We start from the raw sequence: 17,411 nt of genomic DNA, 5'->3' as shown, positions 1-17,411 counted from the left end.
TCGTCCACCTAAATGAATGACTATACAATCAGATGAACTAGAAAATGAAAGTGTAACCAGCAAAATACATTTAATATGCTATTAATTCATGATTGTTTTGAACTATCATGTATCCCAACAATCCTGCGGCCATTACAATTAGTGTATTAATTGCATTCCATATATGTAGTGGGAGTATGGGACCATTGTAAAGGCAACCGTCACTCAAGTTGCCTATATATAAAGGCAACACCAGCCCATTTGCAAAGGGTTTGAGAGCAGCTCCCACTCATTCTATAATCTTATATTTCTACCCAAATTCTAAGGTATCAAAGTATCAATGGCACTTAGGTCGGTCCCATACCGGTTTCCCTCCTCTATGATTTTCTTCTTGTAGGTCTTTCCATGTTGTGTTTAGACACGAGGCTCACTGAAGATTTCTGCACATCAACACTCATCATTATGCACAAGTCAATTCAAGAACAGTTACGGAACCACACCATGAATTCAAGAACAATTCATTATGCATTTCGTTAATTTTTTACAAATAACTCAACCCTATTAAGTATGCATTCGTCGTCATGGCCATAACTTTGTTAGATAGTAACGATCAAAATGTGGCTTGAACCTAAAATTTGAACATAAATACTCAAATATAAAAGGGCAATACATCGGCCATCAAAGTATATGTCACACGTTCAAATCTTCTCACCCAACCCAAGTGCCACCCCTTTGTCGCAGCCGGGCCACACCGCAACTATTCATGACCCATTACTCCATTATTTATAACTTGCATACAAGATTCAACAAAACATATCAACCATCAGCGTTTCAACGAAAAGTCCTTGTACTGACATGCAACTAACCAGGGAGATGAATATAAAATGTACATTTTTTATTTATTTATTTATTATACTATGAATAAGATTCAATTATACTGTTGCTACTTAAACTTCAAAAATTATTTTTTCACTGCAGTGCCTTAAATTTGGAATTTCTCATTTAACCCACCAAGTTTTAATCTGTATTAAAAATAACCCTTTTATCAACATCTGTAACTAATCTAGCCATTACGCGAGGGGCAAAAAAGCCATTTTATTGGCACTTAGTGATATCCATGATTCATTAGGAAGATAGATAGAAGTGTAGGACCATTTTCAAAGCAAAATCAAACTGCGTGGACCTACTAGTTAGTTGCATGTACGGAAAATCAACCACAGACCCGGGACCGGGAGTTAGTTACATGTTCGGAAAATCAATCACATACCCGGATCCCAGATCTAAACCTCCTTGTTCAAGTTATGGATTGAGAGCTTGAAGACAAACCAGCACTGTTAGCATCAATAAACTGATTAAAGCATGACATACCAAGGTACATGTATTAGTTTAAGTTTACAATTACAACAAAAGGAAGGCTAATACATAAGGTCTTAATTCAGAAACAAGGTTTTGCAGCAAAAAGACTAACAAGCCAATATAACACAAGGGGTTTCTGGAGTTCTATAATGCATTTGATCTCTCACTGATCCGATTTCATACAAAAGACCAGTTCACAAACATAAAGCAGATGCAATGAGCATTCTCTTCTTCATTCAGAACCTTCCAAGCCACTGCTCTCTCATATGAGACTGGTCGGCCCATGCTTGAGAGACAGATACCGCCCTGGAGACAAGCAAAGCCCTACCAAAACGATAGAAATAAATAAAAACAATGTTAAAAATCTATTCAGTTCACAAACATAAAGCAGATGCAATGAGCATTCTCTTCTTCATTCAGAACCTTCCAAGCCACTGCTCTCTCATATGAGACTGGTCGGCCCATGCTTGAGAGACAGATACCGCCCTGGAGACAAGCAAAGCCCTACCAAAACGATAGAAATAAATAAAAACAATGTTAAAAATCTATCAAAATCTAATCCTGATTGTTATATAACAATTTACTACCAGCATTTACAAAATTCTTAAAGCCAAAGGCCAAACAAAAGCTATCCACCATCTAAGTAGTTTCTCAGGTAGAACTAAAAGGACCTGATATTATAACTTATTGACCCAAATGGATCTATATACTACAACATGTACAAGAAACTATGGACCACATAAAAGCACTGTTTGTACTCTTATTAAATGGTATTGGCAAGGAGTTCTGTATTTTGGAATGACTTCAAAGAGGGCCTATGCTAGCTCTACATGAGCAAATTTACTTTTGGTTTCAATTACTAAGAACACGAAATTAAAAGATACTGATTTTAGAGAATTTTTGCCATACCTGCTGCATTATTTGTGGGAACTCTGAGCAGAGAGTTTTTCGGCCATGATCATCAAATATCTTTTCCAGAGTTATGTCTTGCAGCGCAACCAAGGTGGTCTCTAGCATGTCAAGCCCTGCCTGGTTTGCGAATGTGAAAACTGGTAATGCCTGCATAAATTGAATGTCAGAGTCACTTGCTTAAAGACTAAGGATTGAACTCTAGGCTCTATGGATTGAAAATCATTTCTACATACAAAAATTGTGAAGACAGCAAATATAAATCAAACAAATTTTGAATTGTGAATCATCATTCTATCTCACATTCTAGGCATGGAAAATTGACATTTAATTTGGCATGGTGGTCAAGAAATGATCTCTAAATTGTTTGATGCACTTATCCAGGAAAAAGGCACAATAATACTTTTGACAGATAAAGCTATTAGAAGAGGTGCCTCATTAAAATGTCTCATAACTTAAATAATTCATGCCAATGCAAAGACTTTTTCTAGTATCTCACTTGTCAGTACTGGAGAGTTTCAAAAGTCAGAATTATCCATTGTAATATGGTGCCAGATTAATAGCATGATCCCCAGTTTGAGTAGTCATATTGTTAACTACTGGGCGTGTGTGTGTGAGAGAGAGAGAGAGAGAGAGAGAGAGAGAATTTGGGAGAGGGTTTGTTAGCAAAGTAACTTTCATGCACACCTTCAAAGAGCAACACATTATTGCATCTGAGTGATGCCAGAGGGTTTTGAGGATGGATTCACTCCCTTCATTGCCAGATTTGAGTAGCTCTACACTCATGTAGCATCTGCATAATTTGAAAGAGTCAGCCACCTTATCTGACCATGGAATAAAATATATATATATATATATAACAGTTTTTTTTTTTAATTTCCCATACAAAGCCACTTAGCCCAGAAGGGTTAAAAAAATCCCATTAAATTCACACCACTTCCTAACAACTTATTACATTCTGGTGTTGTATTAGTGAAAAATGCAAAAGATAAATTGACCCCGCAGGCCCTTTAAGCATGCAAGAAACCATATCCAGTACCACTATTACTCGACTGACAACAATCTCTTTCTACAACTTCGAATTTAATTGCATAGGCAGCACCAATTATCTAACTACATACTTCTCAGTGTCAGTCAAGTACATCTGGTAAAACACATCAATGTCCTGCTTCATCAATGCCTGTCACTCGCTAACAGTAAGACAGAATCTTGTACTACCATTTTGCTATTGATTTCCAAAATGAAATAAGACATCATCCTTTAGGGTGTTCTCAAGGGAGGAAAACAAATTGATGATATTCAACATATTAACATTTCACAAGAAGCAAGAAGCAAGAAGCAAGAAGCAAAGCATGCAAGGTAACACCCTGCAATCCCCCAACCTCCTGGCAGAGGGATGCTCTGATTATGTTCATGAATAAAGGTTAAAAAATAATAACTGACAAACCTGTAACTCTGGCAGATCCAACGAGCAAGTGTCTGAGCTTCAGGAGTACCCAGTGGGGTCCGAAGACCAGCATGTGAACTTAAATGAGAAGGAGATAGTGCTAATGCCACCCTCTGAACTGATGATATAATACTTCGGACATATTGCCGAGCCATGGATGCTACATGTTCTTGCATGTGGCTCTCAAAAGCAAACTCAAATGCTATTGTCATCACGGATCTCACACAGCCAGAATTAGCAGAATAATCATTAGACGCTTTATTACCAGCTGGCCCAATCTCAAGAGCAGACGCAAGGTCCAGTGTGCGGTTTGGACTAGAGGCTTCCTGCAATATTTTAGACTGCATTAACTAAGAATTCCAAGGATGAGGTATTCAAGAAACAACAGTACTTGGCATATGCAATTTAGAAGCTAACCTTCCCAGAGTCGAGAGGAATTATGCGAAAACCAGAAGGCAGAAGAGGTGCATCATCAGCAAAAGAAGCATCAATTGGAGCAAAGATGAGTTCCGCACAAGTTCCAACAGCATTCTCATCCATTCCACTACAGAGCTAAAGAGACAGCACAAGCAAACAAAGTAAGAAAGATGCCCGGAACAAAAGCAGTTAAAGAATCAACCAAATCCATTGGCAGAAACAAGAAGAAATTGGTCTACTAATACTTGAGCTGTAAGATGTTTATTTCCATTTTCACTTCTTGGCTTATTTATGCAAATTGCCTTTACTTGTGTATATAGGAACCACTGGTTTTATAATAACCACAGGTTTTTATATCCATATTCTTCAATTAAAATCTTACAGCTATTGAAGATAACAAATAACCATATTTCAAGTGGAATACCAAGAAAATTTGAATAGAAATCTAGGGGAAAAAACATCGACCCAAATATATTATTCTCTTTCATTCAACCAAAGTCAGCTGCATTATCCATTCCTTCATCACAAACTTAGATCCTTTTATATTTCCAGCTTCAGCTCTATTGTCCACAACAAACCATTCAATTCCAAACGACAATCCAAACACTTTGAAATTTCATAAAATAAAACATAAAGCAGACCAAATTGAGCAAAAATTCTGGACAACCTATGATGGTACAATCCAATTGGACTAAATATTAGAGCTCATCTTGGATGGCAGCTAGGCCCCCCAGCTGGATCTAGGGATAATAAGGGCACAGTTAACTAATATGACCACCATCCTTACATGGTGGAGCAAAAGACAAGCAATAAAGAAAAACAATACTTACTTGCAACAGAAACATTTCTCTAGGCATTATTGCATCTTCAGGAGAATGGCCCACACCTTCCAATTTAATGACTTCCAAGAACTAAAATGTACAAAGAACTAAGTATCACATGCATGAATAATAATTATAATAACAATAAAGAACTCGCTCATGCTTCACACTATTGGATTAAAATACAATATAATGTAATAAGACCTTAATAGTTTTCTAGAATTATTGCTTACCTCTTCATGCTCCATAGTGTGAGCCAGTGGAAGTATAACTTGACCCCCAAAACTTCCAACTCGTGACCCTGGTAAGCTACAGGGACCAATTTTAACAGCTGCAGCTGAGTAAGCATCAATATTGTTGTCTGCCCATTCTGACCTGTGCTCCCTAAGGAATCTAAGAAGAATTGCAGGAGGGACATTCTGAAAAGGCAACAATCAGTTCCAAGTACCAAATTAAAATAGGAAGAATAATTTGCAAGTTGCAATTACAAATGTTTTTTCTAACTCTCCTTTCAACACTTCTGAGGGCCAGTTTGCATAGTTTTTTAAATAAAAAAGAAAACATTAAAGATTATTTTAAATACATTAGAGATACTAAACAATGATTATTGGTGTTGACCTAAAACATTATAGATCATACAATTATAATTGTGAAACTATGATTGAATGCAACAAGAATCTTCCCTTATAGTTACAGATCAGGATTCTGGACAGGAAAGGAATAAAGACAAGAAGAAAGCTACTGATGGTTCAAAGACACGAAAATATGTATCTGTGTACCCCAAACAGTTGAGGTTGATACTTGAGAGTATCCAGCCCAGGAACTAAAAGTAAGATTTATTTATTTATTTTAAGAATCTCGTGTACTACCCCATAGCCTATGGGCAGCAAGAAAATACCCATAAGCTGAGGAAGGGGGGATGGGGAGAGGGTAACCTAATTCTTTTCCCTAGTTACTGCATGAAATAAAAAAGCAAGAGATATTGCCAAATGTTTTCCATAACAATAGGACAGTGCTTGTAAATTTGAAAAGTGACTCACCTAAAAAACCAGTGTAATTAATAACATACTTAACTTAGAAATTCCTATAAAATATTTTGACAGCCAATTTGGAATGTAAAGTTACAAGCATCGTTACCTGTAATAGCATTGATGCTTTTGCACATAAGACAGCATTGCTGACAGCTGGAAATCCAGTGGCAAAAGGAAGATTTAAACCCATTAGCTTGTCAGGAGAAGAGTTCACAAGAATAGTAACATCATCCATGCCATCATTTCCCATCATTGACCAACCCTCATCAGTAAAGCCATTAAGTGCCTCATTAAAACCCCTGCAGAAAATATTCGTCATATTCTGAACAGCAGAGGAAATTAACAAAATCAAGACATCATGTCAAATTAGAACAGAGCATGTTAACCTGCTCAGCCTCTGGCTCAGTGCTCGAAGAGCTGCAGGTCGTCTGCCCCAGCCTGTCACGGTTGACTGAGAAACCTCATGAGCTATCTGCCTCAGCTGGCGTAGAGCCTGGATGAGGATAACACACACAATTTGGAATATGAAATCCAACCACCTTTTATATTTTACAATTGCATATTTCTCAAGTAAATAACAAAACTTCCATAATGATTCTATACATCCCAGACAGTGGTAAAAGAATCATAACTTGCAATATAACAAAAAGTAGAAAGCTAATCTTACCGTCATAGTCGTCTTTTGTGCAAGAACAGTTGATGATTCATACAGTGGGCGTAATACTTCTGGCACGCTCCATGGCTAGTTAATCAAACAAGCAAGCAAAAGTCATAATTCCTCTAGCCAGTACTCCAGAAACAAAAAACATAACCAAAGATTATCAAATTATACAAGATGTGCAGACTTTATACCTCCAAATCCATATGATCAACAATGTGTATGATTGAACCACCCCCCTCGCAGGGCCGTATGAGATACCCACTAGGCAGCATTTCTGCTCTCACAAAATGCTGCACTGGTGGCATGCTTGGACCATTTTGAGTATTTTTAAGTGACCTCTCACAGACCTGAGCACCAAGTTAAATTATGAGAACGACTTGATTTATACTCAACCTAGAAAGAGGAAAACAAAACACATGCATGTGCATGTGTACATGTGTTTGTGTCTACAAATCCGTTGAATTGACTATGAATCATAAGTCCAAATACTTTGGAACCACATACCACAAGGCTGCCATCTTCTAAAACAGAAGTGTAGCGCAACAACCAAAAGTCGCGAGCAGGCGCCAATGTAGTCGGAGCATAGAGCTATATCGTCAACAAATAAAGAGATCAATAAACAATTTAGTATAAAAGGCTCCGACAAACATTATATATAAATCACAATTAGTATTTACCTGCATGTAAAGCAGCTCGATGGTTCCACTGTTTGCAGTGGGGAGCACATTCAGAACATCCACAGCTCGGCAATCGCGGAACCACGAAGGCCGATCTTTGAGGATTTCTGCAACCTGTAAGACATATGGTGAACAATACGATCTCATAAGCTCAGACTAGAAGAATAACATACGAAAGAACAAATTAGAAACCCAAAGCACTTACCCTTGTAGGTTCTAGACCCACTAGGCCACAGGCTCGTGCTGCCACTCCAGTGCAACCATGAGAAATAGCAACGATTCCAATGGAATCCGGACCAGGCTGTGCATGTCATAAAGGGATGATAAGGAAGAAAGATTAGAACTCTTTGTTCAACCAAACAATATGTAGCGACCATTTTCTAAAAACACAACATTAAACAACTGCAGCAAATTTAGGTTATACTGTTTCTCCAGTTAACCAGGAAAAAATGCAATTAGAGGTTTACTACAGAGGAGTGCAACAAATACCCAGGTTTGTAATTTGATAATAAAAAATTATTATAACTTAACTTTTTCGTTGTTCCATCATTTAAGCTTTCAACGTTAATCATTGAGTTAAATAATTATTTGAAGGAAAAAAAATTGAAAAGAGATACCTTCATTCCAGGCATTTGGACCCACTCCACGGCAGTTCCAGTGGCCTTTGAAAGAAACTCTGCTAAAGTCTCTTCTGCAATGGACAAAAGCCTGGAAAAAATACAAGCATGAATTCATCAGCCACTGGCACAAAGAACAATGTGTGACCACAAAGCACAATGGCAGAAATGGACCCAACAACTGTATCCCCACTAACCCTGCAGGACTAGCATCCCTTGGCGGATGCTGAGGTGTCAAATGGTGTTGACCACTAGTCACCACCGATTCACAACTTGTGTCTTTGGTTGCAAGAGTTGTCTGTAAGATAAATAACCCTCAATCACAATTCACACACAGTACAAAATAATGACGACAATAGTAATAATTAACTTTGGGTTGCTGACAAATTCTAGGGAAAGAAAAAAAAAATGCAATCTTGCAATGTAATTATCATGTTGGAACAAGAAATTTTAATATTCCAAGTTTTCTGCTCTTTTCCAATGATTTTTCCTGCAACCATACTGTGATGAAAGAGTGCATAATTTACATTCTGGGTATGCTGGCGGAAGTAACCATTCTCATACACCAGCTGTGATACTTGCTTCTGCAACCTATCATTCTCCTCCATCAGAAGTTTGTTCATGGCTGTCAGCTTCCTATTCACAGCTTGAAGCCGCGAAGCCTCTTTCCTCTGTTTTTCTCTGCATCTGCAAAAGCAAAACACAGATTGCATGAAATTGTTACCAGATGCACAGCAAGACAATCAATTGGTAGCTTAAAGAAAGGAAGGGGAAAAAAAGAAACTAAATCTAATACTAATTTCTCATTGTTTGGGAAACTAGGCCTAATACATCACCGAACTAAGTAGAGAGAAATTTCTCATCAAAATCTAAAATTTATAATCTATATAGACAACAAGGAAAACCCATCTCAAATAAGAACCAAATGATTGCATTATGTTCCAATAAGGAAAAATCTACCATTAATGACACAAAATTCAGTTTCTTTGCACCTTTACTAATTCAACAGACAACGAGAGAGAAAAAAAATATATAAAATCATAAACTTTTGGCTATGGAACCAAACCAACCAACATTACCTTCTGTTCTGGAACCAGACCTTGATCTGTTTCGGCTCGATGTTGGAGAGAATTGGACACTCACGAATAAGCTGCTGACGCCGAATCGAACTCGGCTTTGGGCACTCATGATAGAGCCTCTCGAGGGCTTCAACCTGCTCAGGTGTGTATCGGACATACTTGCCATTGTCAATCGCACTCTGCTTACCATCCTTGCAGGACATTGCCATCTCCAATCACTTCAAGCTCAACTTCCTCAATGAAAACTAAACTAACCCAATTAGCCTCTCTTCCTAGAGCACAATCTCAAACACCTTCTAGAGCTTCAAACCCAAAAACACAGCCACAAACTAAAAATTCAAGTACCCCACAAAAAACTAAACAAAACCCAAGTAGCTTTACTTCCTGCACTACAATCCCAAGCACTTGGCCACAACTAAAAGCTATACAAAATACAAGTAGCTTCTCTTGCTAAGTGACAAACTCCAAACACTTACTAGAGCTTCAGAGACCAACAAAAAGGGACATAAATTGAAGTCTTAAGCAAAGTAATGCACTTTCCAATCTTGTGTCCGGGTCTTCAAACTATATACATATAAATATATGTAATTTTGCTTAGAATACAGAGATTGAGAAATGCAAGGATATAGATAAAACCGAGACACCAATATCCTTAACAAGAACGTAGTAGTTTATCCTTGTTTTCTCAATAAGAGACAGCCCCAAACACAAGACAACATAAAATCTATCGAGATCAGAGCTTAAAAACCCCACAGAACTCTCAGGAAAACATTCGAAGCAACTAGTCCCTTTACCAAACTTTGTTTCCAAAAACACCAAAAACAAAAACAAAAGACCCAGAAAGCAAAAAAAAAAAAAAAAAGATATATTAATATATGTCGGCCTTGATTCAAAGCTCGCAGTTTTACCGATCCAACTCAGCTAAATCCTTGAAACGAGTCACAAAAGCACCAACTCGGAATCTCTCTCTCTCTAAGCTCCACCTCAGAAAAAGATCCAAGCTTATACCCTGAAAACTGAAAATATTCCTTTTGCCGATCTCAGACACTACGGCTTAAGAACCAGCCAAAACGACACGGTTTCAGCAATCCTCATGGTCCAAGAAGATTCCTCTGCTAACAGCTGAAACATTTTGATAATATAGGTTTCACCAAAACCAAACCAAACAAGCAAACAAAGCAAAAGACATGAGCTCAAATCAAACCCATTTGTACCCTCTTTTTATTTTTGTTTTTGGAAGCAAGAAAAAAAAGAGAGAAATGGTAAATGGGAAATGGGAATTTGGAAAGTATGTTTTAGAAAAGGAGGAAAACCCTAGGTGAGGAGGAAGACAGAAGAGGAAAGTAGTTTGCTTTTGGTTTTCATTGTGTTGTTGTTTGTTGTTGTTGTTGATTGTTGTTGTTGTTGCTGTTGCGTTTGCTCTGTGGGTTTTCATTGGCTCGTCACTTTCGGCTCAGAGGTCTTCGCACTCCACTGTGTGTGTAGGGAAATGGAGCATTTCTATTTTCTTTTTACCCTTTTTTTTTCAAAAGTGGTGGCACTTCGTAATGACCCTTTTGCCCATTTTCGCAGTTTGAGATTGGAGTTTCCCGCAAAGCTACAGAAGTCCAAGAATTACTCAATTACCCTTGACTGCTCTAGAAATTAAACCTATGTTAGTATGTTATATAACGAGGCACCAAATGATTTTTGGTATAAAAGATATTCAAATTTCAGATTTTTTATTCGATAACAAGACGCGACAGCAATAAAAGAAAGCAATATATGTTTAAGAGCCTAGTTGATTATGTGTATTACACATGACCTTTAAACACATGTGACTTTTTTTTTCCTGTCACATAACCTATTATGCAGTAAAACATTTCCCAATAAAGTAAGCTTTTATTCTCTAAAAACAATCACATTAGAATTTAGTCACCAAATCAAGCGACAAACATTTTAGCGTGGCATCAAAATCAGCACTACAAATTGCTCTTTTGGCAAGGACATGAGCTAGGCCATTGCCTTCACGTTTGTCATGTTTAAAACAATACCAAGTCAGACCTGATATGCTACTTCATTGGTTTCAAAGATTAAATTTCCATATATTGTAAAAACTACAAAAATTGAGGTCTGTAATAATTAGTTGCGAATCACCATCGAACTTCAAGTTGTGAATTCTCACCTCAATAGAAAAAGGTTATGGCTCTTCTTGCTAGTTCCACCAAATGTGGAAGTCTTACTACATTATTGCTAGTTCCACCAACTGTGGAAGTCTTATTGCATTATTACTGGCAAACATTATGAAAGGAAATAACTAGAACTAGGAAGGAACCCACTACTAGCATTATAATATTGCTAATGTTTGGCTGTAGAGCCGCTGCGGAGGTTAAATTTGTCAAATGAATGAATGATGAGAAGAGACGGAAAGTTCATGGGGAGTAAAAAAGTGAATGGTAAGGAAGTAAATTGGTGCAAGTAGGGGTGCAAGTAGAGAAGATAATGCGCGAATCAGAAGCTTAAAAAATACAAAAGGCATGGGGGAGAGGCTTTGCGTGGGACACAGAGGACACCATGATGAGGTTTTTGCATGCGTCTCGATTTTAAAGCTTTTCAAAAAAATAAATAAATAAAGATATAATAAAAAAATATTAAAATTTTTTTGAGAATTTTTTTTTTTAAATTTTCCCATATGAGAGGCTACGTCATCATAGCACTGACTATCCGTATTTAAACAGGAAAATATAACATACCCACATACATGACATGACAATTGACATGACATGTGGCATAAAAAAAAAAAAAAATTGTGGTGATAGGATGGTGGGTGTGTGATGTAATATGTAGCCTTGTAGTTGTAGGGACATGAAGGGGGTTAGCAGGCCTTATCGTCTCCATGTCTGTCTGCTTGGGTATCAGAAAAAGTCAAAAATATCAGGTGGAAAATTTTATTTTAAGATAATCTTTTTTTTTTTTTTTTTGGATGGGTCTAGGATAATCCTTTTTGTTCATGGTAATTGGTACTGTTTTTATTTATTATTATTATTATTATTATTATTATTATTTTCTCACATTGTACTAGATGATGATGATGATATAGTAGTATCTTATTAAAAGTACAAATACGCATATATATGTACAGTAAACTAGATATTACAGGATGGTAACAATACCTATGACTGTTTTGCAGAGTTCTGCACGTTGCACTTTGTGGTTGAAAGTTGAAACTGCATTTTCCTTTTTTTTTCTTTTTTTTTTCTTGTGGGCTGAGTGATGGGGATTTGGTTGTATCTTTCATTTGTTTTATACGTAACTGTTGAAATCACAGTCAATGTTTGTGGGTCTTGTGACTGCAATATTGTGTGGACTGGATCACAAAAATGATCCTTCTTGGTTGGGGTACAAAACACCACAAAAATTTTATATGGGTGTGGCGATTTCAAGTTTTGAACTCAATGGCTTTCATACAATTGAGTTTTAATTTCTTCTCTTGTCGGTTTTCAACATCGATCAGATGTTGATCAAATACCAGTGAATGTGATTTCCTTTTTTGATACAGTAGAATTCAAATTTAAGGTAAAATACAGATAACATCAATGAAGTTTAGGTTAATGTCAGCTAGATTTGAGCAATACTAAAACTATATAAAATTACACAATTTTTGTCACAACTAACCACATGATAAATTGTGAGGGGTAGAGGTGTGTCCTCACATCACATGGACTCACCATCACACATTTACCGCTCACAATTTGTACACGTGACTAGTTGTAATAAAAGTTGTGCAACTTTATGTGGTCCTAACATTACTCGTTAGATTGAATGCATTTCAAAATTGGCCAACTTAGTTTCTAATTACCAATTTACCATGAGAGAATGAGGAGAAAATAGTGTAAGAATTTAGGGATCAAGTTAGGTTTGGGAACTTTTTTATTTATTTATAAAAAGACTGTAACTTTCATTAAAAATAAAAATAAATTTAATACATCTTAAGCTAAAGAGGCTTCAATCATACTAGAAATTTTCTCTATTCAAGTTACATAAGAAACAATGTTCTTGACATATCGATCCAAGACATGTGCAGGCTGATTAGTTTAGAAACCAATTTAATTAATTTTGAAATGTTTTAGATCAAAATATTTCTTCTTAGCATAGAAAGAATTCAATCATAAATTTCTTATTTAATGATAGTAAAATTACATTTATTTAACACGAACCCAACTATATCCTATTTTGAGTGTATGCTTCCTCCCACTCACACCAACTGTGAGTGAGAGGAAACATACACCCGAAACAGGATGTATTTTCTCCACTTTCAGGTCTAACAAAAGTTCGGCCCAAGGTATATCTGTGTTGGCCTTTTTTTTTTTTTTTTTTTTTTTTCCTTTTTTCTTTTTGTAATTTTGATTCAAGCAAAAATTAATAGCTTTCCCTTGCGAACTTTTTGTAAATCTTCTTATCTTGAAGATATGGAGTTTTAGTTATGTGATGATATTTTATAAATATTTAATGATAATGTTAATTTTAATATTTATTAGTATTTTATTTTTAAAGGAATGTGTATGTACCTATTACATAATATAACTAGGAAATGTTGTTTTGTTTTTATAAATGTACAAACTCCATGCATTAAATTGTAAATTGTACCCTCTAAACTTAAGGCCATTTTGATTTTGTCTCTTAATATTTGAAAATTTAGATTATCATCCCTAATTTTATGTAGTGTTTTGATTCAAACCCTTCTATCAAAGGTCGTTGATGAGGTAATTTTATTTAGTTTCCACACTACAAAAGGATTGCATGAAAATTGAAGAGATTCGTCTCTATTTGTAACTATTTGTAACGTCCTAAAATATTTTCCAATATAAATTTTATTCAGTTTAAAATGTTTTGGGAGAAAAAGTTTTCTTTTTCGTGATTGCTTTGAAAAACATTTTTTAGGTGTATGGTACAATATAAAATTTTAAAAAATAATAATAATTAAATATCCTTCATAAAAACACAATCCGAATTCAGAAGCCCACTGGGGGTGTTTGGTAGAGTAGTTTGAGATGAGATTTTTGTAATTTTTTTAGTGTTTTTTATATGCGCTGGGTGAAAATGTGTGTAAAAATATGTGAAAAGTTTTTTAGGTGTATGGTACAATGTAAAATTTTAAAAAATAATAATAATTAAATATTCTTCATAGAAACACAATCCGAATTCAAAAGCCCATTGGGAGTGTTTGGTAGAGTAGTTTGAGATGGAATTTTTGTAATTTTTTTAGTGTTTTTTATATACCTGTGGGTGAAAATGTGTGAATAGTTGTTTAAAATGTGAAAATTGTTTTTTGAGTAAACTAACCAAATTCTCAAATATATCAATCAGGAACCCAAACAAAAATTTCTTAATAACCGTGCACACCAGAATTGCATACGAAATTCATTTTAAAAAATTCCACATCCTACAAAGATCGTTGCTATAGAACTCCTCCCATCCAAATTTGTGAAGAGTGTTCTTACAAGATGAGTATTCTTATGACAAAATAAACACTGAAATGTACATTTCAGTGTTTATTTTCACATGTGATGGGTCTTCAAGAGCGTCACAATGGGCTTATAAAGGTGTCACCATGGAGCTCCTCCCACCCGCATTTGCGATGACTCTTAAAGGCAATGACAATGGGTGGACCTCATGCCAACATGCCGACCACCACAAACCCCTAGCAACCACCTCTATGTGCACTAAAGATAGAAGAGAGGGTGAGGGATTTGCAAGAAAACGAGAATAGTGGAGTTTCACACATGGTTTGGAATGCAAAATAGTTTACAATAAAATAAAATTCAATAAACCATTTTACAAGTTTTTAAGATATGTTTTCCGGTCAACAAACACCATCAAATGTTGAAAATAATTTTCATAATATATTTTACAGTAAAAGAAACAGAGTATCAATTCGCATGAACCCAACCATCCCTTCCCCAAATTGCAAGCCCCACATGGTCCTCAAAACCTTAACAAAGGCTCAAACCAACAATCTTGTGCCCTAAACACCCATTTACTCAATTGAACTATGCTAAGGACAATCGCAAAATCTACACTGATAACAATTGTTATCAGCACTGACCCAATAGCCAAAAACCTCTTTGCACCCCTAAGCTAATAGCATTCGAATTGGATTCCAAATCAACATACACAAACCAGTGGTGATTCTAAGATTTTTTTTTTCTAGGGATATTAATAAGAAGATGAATCTTGAGCAAGGGATGAATTTTGTGGCCTACATGGTTTAATTACAAATTTGTCCATAATACTAAGATGATAATAAAAAATAAACTATAAGTTTATTTGATATATTGTTTCTTTATATAATGAACATACTAATTATGATTGATAAGATAAAAATCTTGGAAATAATCTATTTTTTATAAATATAATGTCGTTACGCACCCTTAGCGTGATAGTTACTTCACAAATGCAAGTTCTTATGAGGTGAGGGGGGGGGGGCTAAAGGCCAAGGTTCAAGTCTCTTGGAAAGAGTTTTGCACACATATATGCATAAATTAGGCAATAGTGAGATTTCTATCTCAAATTAAAAAAATAAAAATACAATAAGCGTATTAATTATTGTTGTTAAGTGAGCTTTATTTATTATTGCTTAGAATACTTTTATCAATTAGTTTATGTCTTTACTCTATACAATTATTTTATTTAACAATTCAACTCAACTTTAACAACTATAGGTTTTTGTACTAATTGGCTAATTGGCATGTGCCTCAATTCCCACTTAACAAATAACAAATTAAAAACACATTCAAATTCAACCACTTCACTTGCACATACGATCAAAAGTAAAAATAATTGTAACTTTATTTAACAAACTCAACTTTGACAACTATTGGTTATTGTAATTCTATTAAGAAAATTTTTGTTATGTTAATATTTGTTTTTGTCTTCACTCAATCACTCCTCTATCCCATAGCCCTTGTCTAATTTTTTATTTTTGTTTTAAAAAAATCGTCCCTTGTCTAATTATTTAATTGTTTTTTAGTGTTAAAATTTACTAATTACTGGTTGACGGGCCCATGCCCCAATCCGCACTTAACAAATACTCCAACAAATTAAAAATACATTCAAATTCAACCATTTCACTTGCAAATGTGATCAAAAGTATAAATTAATTATAACTTTATTTGTAAAAATAGATTGTTAAGAGGATCATATTCAAGTTTATTTAAGTTGATTTTAAAAAATATTTAAAGTTAGGAACTCAAGATGTTCAAATTTTTATTTTTAGAGGGTAATTTTTTTATTTATTTATAAAATTAGATATATATATATATATATATATATATATATATTTCTTTTCTCTTTCTTATCATCGCATAGAGCGAGGGCAGTGTAGCCAACTCCTCTGTGAAGTGGGTTGTAGTGCCAAAGAAGAAACAAATTAACGATGGAGATTGGAGAGAGAAAGAGAAGCACGAAAAGGAGAATAGGAAAATAAATTAAAATAAAAGGAAAAATAGAGAAGAATTAAAAACTAATGATATTGACTTGTAAAAATTAAAAGGTATGTTGAGGTGGCTTAAATAAGCTTTAAGGTTTTTGTTAATGAAAGCTGATTAAGTTATATTTTTATATTTTATTAAATAATATTTCAATACATTTTATTTTATAAAAACAAGTCAAACTTTACATAAATATCTAAAAAATCACACATATATGACCACAATAAATTTGTGCATGTAACAACCTGCCACTTAGGATTTGTTGTAAAAATGTTGTAAAATTGTTGTAGATATATCATTTCTCTTTTAAAATTTAAAAAATGTGCATTATAGCTCATAATTGTGTATTCATTCATTATTAACTTGTGTCTTTAAGGTACTTATTAATAATGTCTAAAATTTAAGACGATATAATCTTTTTGAGCTTATGCTACATTTAATATTCACTTCATCAATGGATATGGATATAAAGGTTATAATAAATGCTATATAAAGTTATTTAGTAATTTATAATTGTTTTAAACATAAGAGTACAAATCAAAATAATTATTCAGTAGTTTGCAGTTATTTTTAAACCTAAGAGGACATATATTTAGTAATCTGTACTTATTAACGAAATTAACAAGTGATCATTGAAACTAAATATATAGTTTATTTCAACATAATTTAGGTTGAAATATTGCATGGCAAAAGATTCCATATGAAAAATATGTTGGTCGTTTGCCGTGATAATTTTGTTTAAAACAAATCAATATTTGTTAATTATTTATTTTTTCTGCTGAACTTTGCTGATTATCCTTTTTTATTTATTAATATATATCTATGTGTAATATTTTGAGTATCGTTTTTGACTTTATTTCAGTTTGTTTATTAGAATGGAACATTTCGTTTTGGGCACTAATATTATACCATATCAATTATTAATTCAAAAGCAAATAATGTACATTC

At 34.6% G+C, this 17,411-nt stretch overlaps 1 protein-coding gene across 2 annotated transcripts; it reads right to left on the bottom strand.

Moving 5' to 3' along the window:
• Positions 1-1,293: 1,293 nt before the first annotated feature.
• On the bottom strand, positions 1,294-10,474 carry LOC112010403 (homeobox-leucine zipper protein ATHB-15). 2 transcript variants are annotated; one of them, XM_024042743.2, is made up of 18 exons: positions 8,995-10,474; positions 8,443-8,602; positions 8,113-8,213; positions 7,916-8,006; positions 7,504-7,599; positions 7,299-7,412; positions 7,126-7,209; positions 6,813-6,968; positions 6,628-6,702; positions 6,347-6,453; positions 6,067-6,259; positions 5,163-5,348; positions 4,939-5,019; positions 4,109-4,243; positions 3,692-4,017; positions 2,932-3,037; positions 2,245-2,394; positions 1,294-1,659 (listed from the first exon to the last, which is right to left on the bottom strand). In XM_024042743.2, the coding sequence occupies exons 1-18, from the start codon at positions 9,201-9,203 to the stop codon at positions 1,513-1,515; spliced, it is 2,517 nt and encodes an 838-aa protein (XP_023898511.1). In that variant the 5' UTR covers positions 9,204-10,474; the 3' UTR covers positions 1,294-1,512. The 2 variants fall into 2 exon arrangements, with proteins under 2 accessions (XP_023898511.1, XP_065633636.1); XM_065777564.1 differs by lacking the exon at positions 1,294-1,659 and adding an exon at positions 1,705-1,839 and having other exon boundaries at positions 8,995-10,473.
• Positions 10,475-17,411: the final 6,937 nt, after the last annotated feature.

Source organism: Quercus suber, unplaced genomic scaffold, assembly GCF_002906115.3.
Source record: "Quercus suber isolate HL8 unplaced genomic scaffold, Cork oak 2.0 scaffold_10, whole genome shotgun sequence".
Lineage (NCBI taxonomy): Eukaryota > Viridiplantae > Streptophyta > Magnoliopsida > Fagales > Fagaceae > Quercus > Quercus suber.
This window is presented reverse-complemented; position numbering and strand designations above follow the sequence as displayed.

Excerpts from the sequence above, each read along its gene's own strand:
- LOC112010403 (XM_024042743.2), bottom strand. The coding sequence starts at position 9,203 with ATGGCAATGTCCTGCAAGGATGGTAAGCAGAGTGCGATTGACAATGGC. Across the intron at positions 8,214-8,442 it reads TCCGCCAGCATACCCAGAAT|ACAACTCTTGCAACCAAAGA; the intron begins GTAAATTATGCA and ends TTTATCTTACAG. Across the intron at positions 7,210-7,298 it reads TCGAGCTGCTTTACATGCAG|CTCTATGCTCCGACTACATT; the intron begins GTAAATACTAAT and ends TTGACGATATAG.